At 51.3% G+C, this 13,480-nt stretch overlaps 5 protein-coding genes across 5 annotated transcripts; 3 read left to right on the top strand and 2 right to left on the bottom strand.

Annotated features, from left to right (window-relative positions):
* Nucleotides 1–1,232: 1,232 nt before the first annotated feature.
* On the top strand, nucleotides 1,233–1,757 carry N0V89_009174 (uncharacterized protein; the record flags this gene model as incomplete). The annotated part of the gene is made up of 1 exon (XM_056217927.1): nucleotides 1,233–1,757. One exon carries the CDS (start codon nucleotides 1,233–1,235, stop codon nucleotides 1,755–1,757), a length of 525 nt encoding a protein of 174 aa, XP_056067192.1.
* Nucleotides 1,758–3,633: 1,876 nt separating this feature from the next.
* Nucleotides 3,634–5,365, bottom strand: N0V89_009173 (uncharacterized protein; the record flags this gene model as incomplete). Its single annotated transcript, XM_056217926.1, has 3 exons — nucleotides 3,634–4,735; nucleotides 4,783–4,950; nucleotides 5,094–5,365. 3 exons carry the CDS (start codon nucleotides 5,363–5,365, stop codon nucleotides 3,634–3,636), a joined length of 1,542 nt encoding a protein of 513 aa, XP_056067191.1.
* Nucleotides 5,366–7,843: 2,478 nt separating this feature from the next.
* Nucleotides 7,844–9,043, top strand: N0V89_009172 (uncharacterized protein; the record flags this gene model as incomplete). Its single annotated transcript, XM_056217925.1, has 1 exon — nucleotides 7,844–9,043. One exon carries the CDS (start codon nucleotides 7,844–7,846, stop codon nucleotides 9,041–9,043), a length of 1,200 nt encoding a protein of 399 aa, XP_056067190.1.
* Nucleotides 9,044–10,407: 1,364 nt separating this feature from the next.
* Nucleotides 10,408–11,720, top strand: N0V89_009171 (uncharacterized protein; the record flags this gene model as incomplete). The annotated part of the gene is made up of 5 exons (XM_056217924.1): nucleotides 10,408–10,492; nucleotides 10,546–10,754; nucleotides 10,889–11,288; nucleotides 11,337–11,463; nucleotides 11,636–11,720. The coding sequence occupies 5 exons, from the start codon at nucleotides 10,408–10,410 to the stop codon at nucleotides 11,718–11,720; spliced, it is 906 nt and encodes a 301-aa protein (XP_056067189.1).
* A 412-nt stretch (nucleotides 11,721–12,132) lies between these two features.
* N0V89_009170 (uncharacterized protein) lies at nucleotides 12,133–12,972 on the bottom strand (the record flags this gene model as incomplete). Its single annotated transcript, XM_056217923.1, has 3 exons — nucleotides 12,133–12,177; nucleotides 12,232–12,584; nucleotides 12,657–12,972. 3 exons carry the CDS (start codon nucleotides 12,970–12,972, stop codon nucleotides 12,133–12,135), a joined length of 714 nt encoding a protein of 237 aa, XP_056067188.1.
* Nucleotides 12,973–13,480: the final 508 nt, after the last annotated feature.

The raw sequence follows: 13,480 nt of genomic DNA, 5'->3' as shown, positions 1-13,480 counted from the left end.
ACAACAGTCGACGATGGAGACGACGTAGTTGGAGCGGAGCCATTGGACATCAGACATGTTGCTCCACTGTGCCAGGAATAGAGCACTCGGAGAAAATCGCACGCTGCCGGGATGAGGCGCAGGCTCCGGGTGGTGTTCGTGATACGGACTTTCCAAGGCTTACTGCTCAGTGCTGTCCGCTCCGTCTGTGAGAGTCGCACGCAAGCCGACCCACTGCACTGAGGGATCATGCTGTCCGGGTACTGGAGTAGCCGTAGCGACCGCACGTTCGCAGTTCGTCTCAGGCCTCGACCTGTCAGTGCCACTGACATTGCCAGACACGTCACGTCTCGTCAAGGCAGTCAAGGCAGCCAAATTACCTCAGGGTTAGGAAGCAATGCCGACGTAGAATGCTGCGATGGACACATTTATCTATTTGGGGTCCGGCCAGCGAGTCGTGTCGACAGCTGCCGAAGCACGCGATGTCCACTCTCCAATCCGCCTAATCCACACCCCAGCATCCCTCACCCTCACCCCGGTCGCTGCCTCCCCCTGCCGTGCAGGTCAAACGGTCGTGGCTGCCCGCTCCAGAGCCAGTCGCTTCCCGCGCGCACGTCTGTCCAGGCTTTCTCGCCCAGCGACGTCACCCAGAGCGCCCGGCGCGTACTGCTGTGGACAGGAGAATCGATGGCTCGCTGTGAAGCGCTCGCAAGTTTGTTATTGAATGCAGCGATTCGGGAATAGCGCTGGCGTCAAAGTGCGAAAACGGCGGGTCGTGATTTCCGATTGGGCGCGGGGCCTAACCTTGGAAGGAGCGAACTCATTTATCACCGGGGGCCCGAGCGCTTCGCGTGCCTGTTCCTGTCGGTCAGCAAAAAAGGCTTCGTCCCCCTTCTTCTCCGTCCTTGCTGCTCCTCCAACAACACTCGGCCCATCCTCTTCACCCTCCTTGCCGCAGTATCGCTTCACTCTTTCAGCGATACTTGCATCCGTTCATTCGGCCTGCAAACGACATTCCCTACCGTCCTTCGGCCCCATACAAGGTGCGTGCTGGCCCTAAACACCGCATTCCGCCAAGACACCCGTCTGTAAACCACAACAAAGCCGCACCACTCAACAATATTGCGATCCGGCATACTGATAACGGGAACAGCTAATACTCTCCTTAATTGCTATTGCTACCACTATCTGCGCCATACTCAAACCCAATCTCACGACCATCTGACGAACCACGTAAACATACCAAGTGCACCATGAACTCAATCAGCTTTATCGTTGCGCGCGATGACGACAACTCGGGCCAATTGGACACCCTTCAGACCACTCTTTTGATAGCGCTCCTCACGCTATTCGTTCTGGCCGTCGTGCTGGTCGGCTCACTATTCTTCCTCCGAAGAGCCCGCCGTGCAAGGAAAGCCGCAGAGGCACAGCTTCCGTTGTATGAGAAGAGGCAGTCAAATCACCGCCGCCTTACAATCCAGGCTACCCGCGAATCGGTTGTCGTCTACCAAGAGAAGAGAGATCTATTGGCCAACTCCGACAGCCCGCCCGCGAGCCCTGTTCCTGAGATTCGCATCACATTCCCCGACGAGGTCGACGCGGCTGGCAAACGGCAATCGGGCCGTGTGGTTGTTGTACGGGTTGGAGAGCACAGCGTTGGTATGGAGCCTCTTCAAGAGGACTTGCCGCCCTACGAGCGCGACGGCGGCCGCTTCGATTCGCTTGACCTTGACCGCATCGGCGGATTGAAGGAGAAGGACGACAAGTACTACTCGTAAACTCCACCAGTGTACGCCAACCCTGCCCGCTATCAATCGCGCAGCCGCTGATGGTTGATCACACCCAAACACTGCCACTTGGCTACGACCTACTTTGTTTTTGATGACGGCTTCATAGCGCTGCTTATCATTTTGGATACCCTTCTTCTAGCCCGTCCCGTTATTACACATGTGTTGTATGACGGTTCGAGCTCGCCATGCGGCTCATTGTACATTTCTTGGAGATGGATGACTCTATATCCGACATTGCAACAATGTTCAAGTCGCCTCTCCACCGAGGTTATGTCCTCTTATATAGCTCTATTTTCTAATGTATGATAGGCCCTATGCGTGTGCCGTTGAGCACCTCGGGAGTATATACAATCCATTTGACAAGACACAACCATGTTTCCTGAGTTGCGAGTTCCAGCGTGACGCTCCATCACAACAAGAAGCACTTGTTACTGACCGCCCATCCGCCATTGAACAATCTGCGAGCTCGGAACGAGACCCTGGCAGCTTGAGGGTCGCGTTGCGATATTCGACCGTGCAGTACGGCTCGCAGAGGAGAGAAACGGCTCGTGCCTACCCACTCAACCAGCAGCTCGTGAGTCGCAAGTACACAGAGGCCGAAGGCATGATTCCGATTGATCTCTCGGTGGAGGCTCTCTGATCCGACATGAAGGTCGACTGCCAGCGCACAACGGCTGGCAAGTAACATGTATTATAAGGTCCACAAGGATGAGTCACTCTAGAATGACTGTCCAAAGTTGCAACCTCATATTAAATGACAAGTTCACTTGTTTTCAGGCAATCTTCTCGGATATTCCGACCGAGACCTTCGACCTAGTTGCGTGACACGCACAATAGCGGCAGGATGAGGCGGTGCTCCAACGTTCAAGGTTGCGAGAACACGACACAGCAGCTCAGCCCATGAATCTCCTCCACACCCCCCTTCAGGCGCCAGCGTGCCGCTCGCCCAACTTTCCTTTCCCGTCATCAACTGTTCGACAATCGAGGTCGCCAGTAGTCATCGTGGTGCAAGCATTTTAATCGTGCATTTGACAATACCGTCTCCCAGACCAACTACCTATCGAATACCTTACCATCTGTGCTACAAAGCGCAATCTGATATAGTGAGCGTTCCGGCTCTAACTACCTACTTGGTACAGCAAACCGCAGAATGATGGAAATCCTCTCAAAATCACGGCAGCCTAACTAGCTCGATAACGACACTGCCGCCATACCAGTCATGTCTGATGGCATTGCTGGGATGTCGAACAAGAGGTCGCGCGCGTGCTTAGCCTCAATCAAGGAGAGCACCAGGAGTCTTCTCGGAATTCTCGGTGCGACTCTAGAAAATGCCAATGCTCTACGTGCTGTTACCTACATGCGCGCCAGGTGCCTGTCGAGGATACGGCCGCATTGTCCATTGACTCTGCAGGTGATATTTTCCAGTCCACTTCCGACTCAGATAGCACCTCGGCCAGTTGAGGATATAACGTTCCCGATGGAAACACTGGTCGGAAACGTTTTATTAAGCATGCTAAGCTCATTGCCAAGTGCTCGTGGCGGATGTGTCTCTTGTAACATCATCTCCAAGTCATGAGCGCAGTTTGTCCGGGCTGTGAAGCCCAACACTCGTTTTCCTGGTTGCATTTGTCGAAGGGGCTGTCGGTCGTCGTATGATGGACTAATGGAGCACAGGGAGTCACAGAGAGTGTCGGGGGCATATGATCGTATCGGACTGGTGACTGCCCGGGCGCCGAAGATGTTCACTCAGCACAGCCAACTTGACTTGAAAATTGATCAAGATCGCTTGACTCTGATTCTGATGTTCCTCGATGTAGGAAGCTTGAGTATCTTCCACGTACTTCTCAGTCCACTACCCATAATCTCACCTCCCACAGATCCTCTTCTCTAGATATCTCAGCGGCACATACAACCCCGCGCTCAGGACCAACGCGACCTCAAAGCCTAAGTCACCCGTCCGCTCTGCAATCGGTCCCGTAAACCATATCTGATACATGCACGGCACCACCAGGCCCAGACACCCTATGCTCGCGCCCGCAGCCGCCCAACCCATCGGCAGCTTCGATCCATCATCCCACAACGCCTCTTCCTCTGTATATGCATCAAAGTTGCGCGTGCGGAACCATACATGATCCGTGACCACAACACCAATGAAAGCAGCCGCCCAGTATCCGATCAATCCCAAGAAATTCTCAAGATTGGTGAAAAATGAAGACGCTGCTTTGATGGCGATGCCGATTACAATGGCGGTGATGACGATCGAGAAGATGATGCGTTGGATTCGAAACAACCATGGAAGCAGCATCTGGAAGTTAAGCGTGATGGAGTACATCGTCGCGCTGAGGTTGCCGACCATGCTGAAGGCGAGGACGACGGTGACGAAGCGGCCGAAGCCCCCGGCGGGATGCAGCATCGCAGCTAGAACACCGCTCGCGGCATTAGTCTCGTAGCCTTGCTGCCAGGAGGCGACGTTTGGCGTGGCACCGCCGATTGCGGCGCCGAGGACCATGAGTAGGATAGTCGGGAGTGCAAGGCCCACGTATGTGTAGAGCGCGATGCGGAACGATGGCGCTTTGGGGTGCATGTATGTCGAGAAGTCGCTTGCGAGGGCTGCCCAGGGTAGCATGAAACTCGCAACCAGGCCACCGAAACTTAGGACCTGCTGCACAGTGGCGGGCTCGACGGTACTTTGATTCTGCAGATACTTGCCTCCGCATCCGGTGGCGATGACGATGGCGATCAATGCAGGGACCCACGCATACTTTTCGTATATGTGGAGGATCTTGAAGCCGCAGAAAGAGACCAGTAGCGATAGTAGAGCGATGATGACAATTCCGACGGTGGCATTGATGGTGGTGCCGTCACTGACGGCGGATAGGGCCTGTCCGCCGATGATGGAATCCACAATGGAGAAGCCCGTAAGTGTGGCGAGGTTAAGCAGAATAAAGAGTGATACGAAGTATTTTCTGGACAGCGTTAGTGTACAACACTGCATTAAATAGAGTGTCCATACCCGTATACAAATCGTGCCTGGATGAGCTGGCGCATGCCGGTTCTTGGGCCCCATGTGCACATGTATGCTACAGGAATAGTAGATACGAGTGTGAAGAAGAGGATTATGAGGGATGCGTCTCGAAGACCCAGACCGAAGCTCAGGGTGCCAACCATCCCCGTCGTGATACTACGATGCTATTAGCTTTCTTCTCTGGACAAGTCTACGAAACAAAAAAGGGCACAAGCATTGGGACAGGGCAAAGAGAAGAGCCCATGCTTTGGGATAGTGCAAAGAACACAGTACAAGAGGTTGGTATGAGGAAGACTTACGGCAGTAGATTGCAACTCATACTGAACCACAAAGTGAAGATGTTGAAATACTGCGTGACCGTCCTCTTCTCATATGGCACCGGCTGGCATCCTCTCAACTCGACGCCCGCACGCTTCTCCAGAACCTCCAATATGCTCAACAAGCTGCTTGTTCTTGACTCATTTCCAGATGCATAGACACTCGCGCCTTCCTTCTCTCCATGCTTCTCGCGCGCAACTTCTTCTCGCGGAATAGAGACAACGCTTTCAACGTCCGCATCGGTAGGCGCCATGTCGAGCGAGGCGCGGGAATTGACAGCAGCAAGGTGGTCACAGAAGTTGTTCACTTATATGGAATATTAAGATGCCTTATTGCTACACGCAGCCTTTGAGATATAACCCGATCGCATGACTCCTCGCCTCCCGAACGCTTACTTAACACACGATGGCGTTCTCGACCCGCCTTCACTATCCGCTGTTCGTGAAAAATTCCTGCTGCAATGGGCGGGAGCTAACCATGAGCGGTCTAGCTCATGGCGCTTAGAAGAATCTCTTTGCGCGACCCAACACGAAGCGCTGCAAGACCACCAACGCGGTAAAAAACGACCTGTTTTGATTCAGATATTGTGTACCGGTCCGATAGCGCAGCGTTGTGCTTCTGTCTAACCCTGCGGTTGCGTTATGCAGTCTCTCGCTGTGAACAAAAGAAGTCGGGGAAGCGGAAATGAGACATCTCGTATACGCCCTACAACATGATCAATCGCTCTTCACGCCCAGCGCGGTGTAAACCTAGTTGCAAAGTCAGTCTCCAGGCGGAACTCACTCCATAGTGGGAATGTCGCCAGCGACGGTGGTATCGCCCAAACACATCTGCCTGTTGCCTGAACAAACTATTCTGGCATCGCAAGTGTTGACACAACATGATTCATTAGGAGACTTACGTACCGATGCGAGACAGAATGCGCTCAACTCCTATATCGCAGCGCTGGTCCAATCAACCGCGCTCAAGCGAACAAATGTGCGCTTATGCGCAACTGGCGTCTTTGGTATTGTCAAAGCTTTTGCTACAACGATCTTTATGACATGGGGAATCGATCGTCTCGGGCGTAGGTAGTCGCGATCGATCGCTTTCGTTGGTGGCATTATAGCCATGTCTCACATCGGAGAATACACTAGCCCCTCCTTTGAGTCTGCAGCTAAGAAGGACGGCGGCGCATCCATAGCCCTCGTCATGACCTATGTCTTCGCTGTCTTGGACGGCATTCCTCGAATATTTTTGTAAGTGAGTTATTTCCCGTCATCGTGGGAATTTGACCATAATTAAATATATGTGTAGAGGTTTATCCCGCAGCTCTGCTATATGCCTAGTTTTCACTACCTGTACCCACTGACTAGACCAGTCCATGATCGTGTACACAACGCCTTACCTGATGGCAAACATTGCCCACGGAATCTTCTTCTTCTTTGGTGCCTCACTAATCAATGGCAGTCTATCCTTGTAACTCTTGGCGCCGAAACGAAAGGGTTATCGCTGGAAGAGACGTCCATTCTCAATGTAAAGTCCTAGTTTCACGGTCAACAAGACCCGCGAAGCAAATAAGATTGTCCCCGGGCAAGAGAACGCAGAAATCGTCGCAAGCAACGAGAAGGAATACACTGTACTAACTGAAAACAGGGTCTGAAAACGTAATTCTGTAGCGCAATAGCTCGGCTCTATTCCGCGACGACATCAATACAGTCTTATCGGTCTGCAAGTCTGGATGATCGAGTAGAATCAGCTGACAATGTACTTATCTTTACCTTTGAGTTGTATCCAGACTTTAGGTCCTTTTCGTGTGGGTGCTGTGCCTGGGTGCCTTTCACACCGTCCGCGCTTCGTTCCTGAAAGCCGCCCTTGACAGCACACTGGTGCCAAGTCCTTGAAGTCCTAGCTATCATTCTAAGTATAAAATTTGATACAGGCCGGTCCGGTCGTCTAATAGAAGATGACTTACGCTACTAGTGAGTAAATTAGCCCGCTGGTTCTTGTAGACAACTACAATGAGCTACCCAATTTGGCTAGCAGCACCCCATGTTGCCGCCATTGTGGGTCCCCTTCACAAGCTTCCCCTTTTCTTGGATGCACTTGTCCGCAAATCGAATCTTGTTCGCAAAGCGCGGACAACGCAAAGCGCACGATTCTGAATGAGTCGATGGCAGTTTGACGTTCGCCCCCATCTCGACCTATAACGGGGCCTACAGACAGCACGCCCGTGGACAAATGGATATGGAAAACCACAGTACTTATAGCCTGAAATGCGAAGAAATCTCCTGAAGGAGAATTTGCCCGCCAACGCCAGCCTCAACGAGCAATTAAAAAAGGCCACAGAATGCAGCTTCCGATTGGGTGCTTTTTTGGCGGTGCAGCACGTGGAGAAAGAGCCTCGATTTTGGATAACATTGGACAGTCTGTTAGGTAAATGCAGGATTTAATTGGTCTGCTCGCAACTTCATACCTAATTGTTCTCGAAGGATTAGTAGAAGGTAAGCACTAAGACTTGCGCAGGGACATGGTATGATAAGATGGGCTGTGCTATAGTCTGTACTCCGGTCTTTCAAAGTAAGGCGATCAACCACCTATTCATGAGGTTTCAGTCAGCTTACTGTGGTACTGTTAGGCAACCATGAAGCCTCGCCTTCCTCAATTCCCGAAATCTCCTTGCATTCTTTCTTCTCGTTGTGTGCATATCATCTAAGCCCAAACCACTCCATTACTTCCATCTTTTGTTATCATGTTGGGTCGAAGCAACATAGCAGCGAACAAGCGCTTCCTCAAGATTTCGGCCGTGGGCGTTTTCGTCTTCTCCGTCGCCTTCTATATATTTCCAGTACCTACGCTCCCTTTCACGTCCTCGAACAACACTTCAATCAACCTCAAAGATATATCATTAGCGTCCGAACAGTCAATCCTCGAGCCCAGCGAACGCGATGCAGTCTGCTCCTCACACGGAGTTCGTCCCTACCACCCAACACAACACAACTCGCATAAACATGGCCGACGAAAAGTTTACGATCTCTTCATGCTCAATACTGAGCTTGACTGGCTAGAAATTCGACTGCACGAGCTGGCCTCACAAGTCGACTACTTTGTCATCCTTGAGTCGCCCATCACCTTCACAGGGCTCCCGAAAAAAATGTACTACGAGGAGAACAAGCACATGTTTCAAGAATTTGAGGATAAGATCATTCACCATGTGCTGGAACCGCCGCCAGAAGGACATCCAGGTCACATCGAAGGAGTAACGCTGGTGCCTGGGTCGCCTGAATACGAGGCACATGCATGGACCATGGAGCGGTTCCAGCGGAACGCTATGTTTTCGCAAGTGTTGCCCTTTTTGACCAAGGACGCCGCACCAAACGAGGAAGATGTCATTATCGTCTCAGACATCGACGAAATCCCTCGGCCGGCGACGGTGCAACTCCTCCGTGAGTGCCAATTCGGTCGCATTACGACCTTGCGCAGCAGATTCTACTACTACAGCTTCCAGTGGCTCCACCGAGGACAGGAGTGGGCCCACCCCCAGGCAACAACGTACCATGGTGAAAAGGGGACCATCCTCCCCGCTAGTCTTCGCGAGCTTGATGGCTCCCTAGCGGCGGTCCCTGACTCGGACAAGAAAACCATCTACAATAGCGCCTGGCACTGCTCGTCCTGCTTCTCAACCTTAGCCGAGATGCTCCTCAAGATGAAGAGCTTTAGCCACACCAATCTTAATGCAGAGAAATTCAGAAGTAAAGAGAGGATCGTGGAGCATATCAGAAATGGCAAGGACTTGTGGGATCGGTGGTTCCAGTGGTACGCACGGGTTGACAAGAACCAGGACCTTCCTGAGTACCTAAAGCAAGAGGTGGAAAAGGGCAGGTTTCTATATATGATCGATCGGGATGGTGAGAACGCGGGGTTCGAAGACTACACACGCGATGAGGTCTAGAGAATGCCTTCACGAAATTGATGACGATGTAAGATACTTGATGTAAACTACTTAGACAGATCGAGCACTTTTAGACCTCTCGACAAGACACTATCGCAACCCCAGCCAGGAGTAATCCCTCGCTTCGAAGACTAAAGCACACACGGATAACTTGCGCAGCGTTTTTTTTTCTTCTTTTTTTTTCCTTGCGATGCAGCCAACGAAAACGGTTCTGAAGATACTCCGATAGATGAGCGATGTGTAGTAGCGATGGGGCATGTTTGCCTCTCAAGACGCGAAAATAAGATCGTGCATAGATAATACAACAGAGTTGCAAAACGCAGTAACGCAGACTACCGATGTTTACGCTAAAATAGAGTGCTATACAGATGTAACGTAGAGATCAGGGCATGAATCTAAGCGGATAGTGCTTGGTGTTGTGGACCTCATGTGGATCGGTACGGCCGTAGATATAGGTGGTGCGCGATCTCCTGATCTGCCGATCACCTAGACAATCAGTTGCCGCAATAGTCTGTAGCGGGGTGGGCATTCAATCCACGACAAATTGCCAGCTGGGCTACGAAGGCGAAGATACCTATGGTAGTTGCTATAGAATATGGAGGTCATATCTTGTTACGCCATGCGCACGCAAGGAACTTCGGGCCGACCCAGACTACCCTTTGCAGTCGGACGACACAGAACGTGATCGATGTAGCCGATTGCGGAAGATACGACGCGGCTGCCTGCCAGGTGTTGCATTTGTCGGATCGGATGTCGAGAATGCAATATGTGTTATGATTCTTGGCCGTCCCGCACTCTCTCCCCACACCAAGAAAGTGTGTTCGGTCTCTCAACCAATTCACTTCACGGGCCCGAAAGTGTGGCTTATCGATCACCATAGCTGTGCTGTTCGGACCGTCGGCCACCTGGATGGGGGATGTTCGAGGCACCACCCGCGGACAACGTGTCCATACTCAGAGATCGTTGACAATATCGTCAATCATCACGAACCAAGCGTCGAACTGCATAAGCCACGATGCGCAGTCGATTCCCCACCCTATGAAGGTCGATCCAGGCACTTAATGAGCAGCAACTTGCCTCAGACACTTGCGGACGTAAACCAGAGAGGCCGTAGCCGCATACACATGGAATATGTTGAAGCCGAGTTGACTCTTTCAAGCAAGGTGCCACAACCCTGAGGTAATCCCAATGTGATCGTGGCCCGTGTTCCTGCCTCATTCACATTCTTTAGGCTTGCCTGGTCACACAATGTCGACCCCGCTTTACAGCCCAGTCTCTTCGTTTGCGGGACCCGCTGACGCTTCTATCTCTACACTTCAAATGTAGCTCACTTACCGCAATCCATCTTTTACCTATAGGCGATAATGGGTAATGAGCACACGGAGTACAGTGGTGACATCGATGTGCCCGTCAATGCTATTCAGATTATCAACCCGCAAGTAGTATCCAGTAGGTCAAGATCATCTGTGTCTAGGGTATATCTAGACTAACAATTACTGCAGAGCTACCAGATGGCATCATTATAAAAAATATCGCTGCACATGGAGCAAGCTTTTGGACTCGAACCGCTCGTTTGGATGCTGAACTTGATGGCGAGAAGAAACAATACTTTCTGAAGACATCTTTCAGAGATCGAGGCAGAGGCATGATGTCAGGAGAGTTCGCATCAATGTCGCTGATCTACGCAGCAAAGCCCGATCTTATACCGAAGGTACGGGTGTTTTCGAGATCCCGCAGCTTAGGCTAATAACGTCTCTTACTCGCCAGCCGATCGCATGGGGTACCTATTCAACGATACCCGACATACACTTTTTCCTCTGCCACTTCCACGATATCACTGATGAGCTGCCCGACTTGCATACTTTCCCGGCCATGCTCGCCGAACTCCATCGCGCGGGGACGTCACTGGACGGTCGCTTCGGGTTTGCCTACACTACATACCATGGCAACACACTCATCAAGCATGGATGGTCCAACACATGGGAGGGCTACTTTACGAGAACTACCCGGGAACTGTTACGATTAGAGCAAGAAGCTCAGGGACTCCACCAACAACTCATAGAGTTGACCGGACCCTTCTTGGAGAAAGTAGTTCCCCGTCTACTTCGTCCACTAGAGACTGGCGGTCGTACCATCAAGCCCTGCCTTATCCATGGCGATCTATGGTTCGGCAATGCCAGTATGGATCGTGATTCCGAGTTGCCAATCATCTTCGATGCTGCATCTTTCTACGCGCATAATGAGTGTAAGAATCCAAGAATGCTACCATTGCATTGCACTTATCAATTACTAGACGACCTTGGGGTTTGGCGAGCAACATGGAACAAGATTGGCAAGCCTTACATCACGGAATACCACAGAAGTTTTCCGGTTTCGCCCCCCGAGGAGGATCACGATGACCGTAACGCGCTTTATGCTACGTAAGTCAGCACATGACCTATGTCAATACTGTTCGCTACATACAGCATCTAAGTTAAGGTTGGAAGCAGACGTGTGAATGTGCTTGATTCAATCCTGTATAAAAGCGATCCTAGATATAGAGAGAAGTGAGTCGGTAAGACAATAACACGGCAGGTGCTAATTACGTCGCAGACTTATTGTGGAGATGAAGAAACTTGTGGACAAGTTTCCCGGTGACTACGAGGCATGGGAAGATGCAAGGAACTCGAAGGCTTAGGCGAGGGGTCGTACGGTGCAATCGCATCATGATAGGGTGAACTCATGAACGATCCGGACTGCATTGCTGCTAGCTGTACATATGCAGATTACAGATGGAAGTAAGCATCTTACAACAATCCTTTAGTGCTGGCGGCCTTGTTCCCTTTCCTTGCACTTTGGCTACGGCCTGCCGTGCAGCGACAGCCAAGGATTTGAAAGCCGCTTTTGTCCGGTGGTGGTCGTCCTCACCCTTCACAACGTCCGCATGTAAAGTGACTCCCGCCAATCGAGTGGAACTTTGAAGTATGTGTGGGATTTTTGAGACTGTGAACATCGATGGGTGCCTCGCAGATAATCACATTTTGTTGCCTAGACACAATCCATCCGTGCTCACCACGGGCGCCCAATCCCTTTCATCTTTCTCTCATTGCTTACTTCAAGGAATACACACCGGTTCCTTGAATGGCACCAGCATCCTATAGAAGTTAATGACAGTATTCGTAGTTCACGACCAGCTTACGTGCACCTACTAGCATCTCCTGGGGTACCTGGGATGTCCACACGTATTTGACATCCTGTGCATAATCGCCATACCAGAGTTTTCCGCTCGTCCGTTTCGTGATATCGTCTATCACAGCCGTTGCATAGTCCGCAGTAGGCATTCTGGTGATCCCATCTTCTCCACGAGCCCGGGCTGCAATTGTACCTTCGATGCGCTTGTACAAAGAGTTTTCTGGTAGCGTGAAATCGTCGAAGTACGTTTGGCCCTTGGAGATTACCGCCCCAGTCACTATCATCTTAACACTCACACCAAAAGGCTGTACCTCATGGCGTAGAGTGTCCGCAATGATTTCGATTGACCTCTTCGAAGCTGAATAGGTTCCTAGAACTCTTTAGCATATATGTCTTATCTACTTGCATGTGATTAACTCCTCAAATGCTCATGATGACTTACCCATCCAAGGAGTGTTACCGTAGCCTGCTATAGATGTGACGAACACAAAGCTACCTTTGGCTTGGATTACCATTGGTGAAAATGCCTGAGTAACTGCTAGTGGACCCCAAACGTTAGTGTTGAAGAGGTCTTTGGTCTCCTGGATGTTTTCGTCCAGAATTGGCCTGAAGTGGTTGTGCCCAGCATTATTGATAAGATAGTCGAGCGTCCCTCCAGTCGCCTTTGCCACGGCATCGACCGCCTCCCTCACTTGTTCCGAGTCGGTGATGTCAAGGGTCAATAAGGTGACATTCCCGAGGTCCTTGAGCTCCGACATCTTGGCAGTATTTCGAGCAGTCGCAAAAACCTGGAAACCTCGCTGCCGGAAGGTGAGCGCAAGGGCTGACCCGATTCCGCCATCGCTGCAGCCAGTGATTAGGACGCTTCCCGAAGGCATCGCGGTCAAGTCAAGCGAAGCTGCTTGAGAAATAGACTGAAGTATAAATCCTACAGAAGGTGTGGACTAGATGCAAGAGAGAAATTGGATGAGAGTACAAAACAACTTCGAAAGATGTGTTGGTCGCGCTTAACCTAGATAAAAATCCGCGCGGCCACGTGTCCGAAACACATGCTATGCCCCAGAGCTAGTGTACGGTTCAATGATGCTCCTTGGCACATTGTATTGAAGTTGACGATATCTGGAAATTCAATTGCGGCGCGAACTATTCGTGCGAATCGTATGGCACCTGCAACTGGCCCCGGGGCCCAACAGTCCGGTTCGGCATGCCCTTGCCTCATCGAACCATGCAGGTAAACGCGAAAAATAATATCGAGCTGGCGTGGCA

Source organism: Didymosphaeria variabile, assembly GCF_027946475.1.
Source record: "Didymosphaeria variabile strain IMI 356815 chromosome Unknown scaffold_7, whole genome shotgun sequence".
In the NCBI taxonomy this organism is placed as follows: Eukaryota; Fungi; Ascomycota; class Dothideomycetes; order Pleosporales; family Didymosphaeriaceae; genus Didymosphaeria; species Didymosphaeria variabile.
This window is presented reverse-complemented; position numbering and strand designations above follow the sequence as displayed.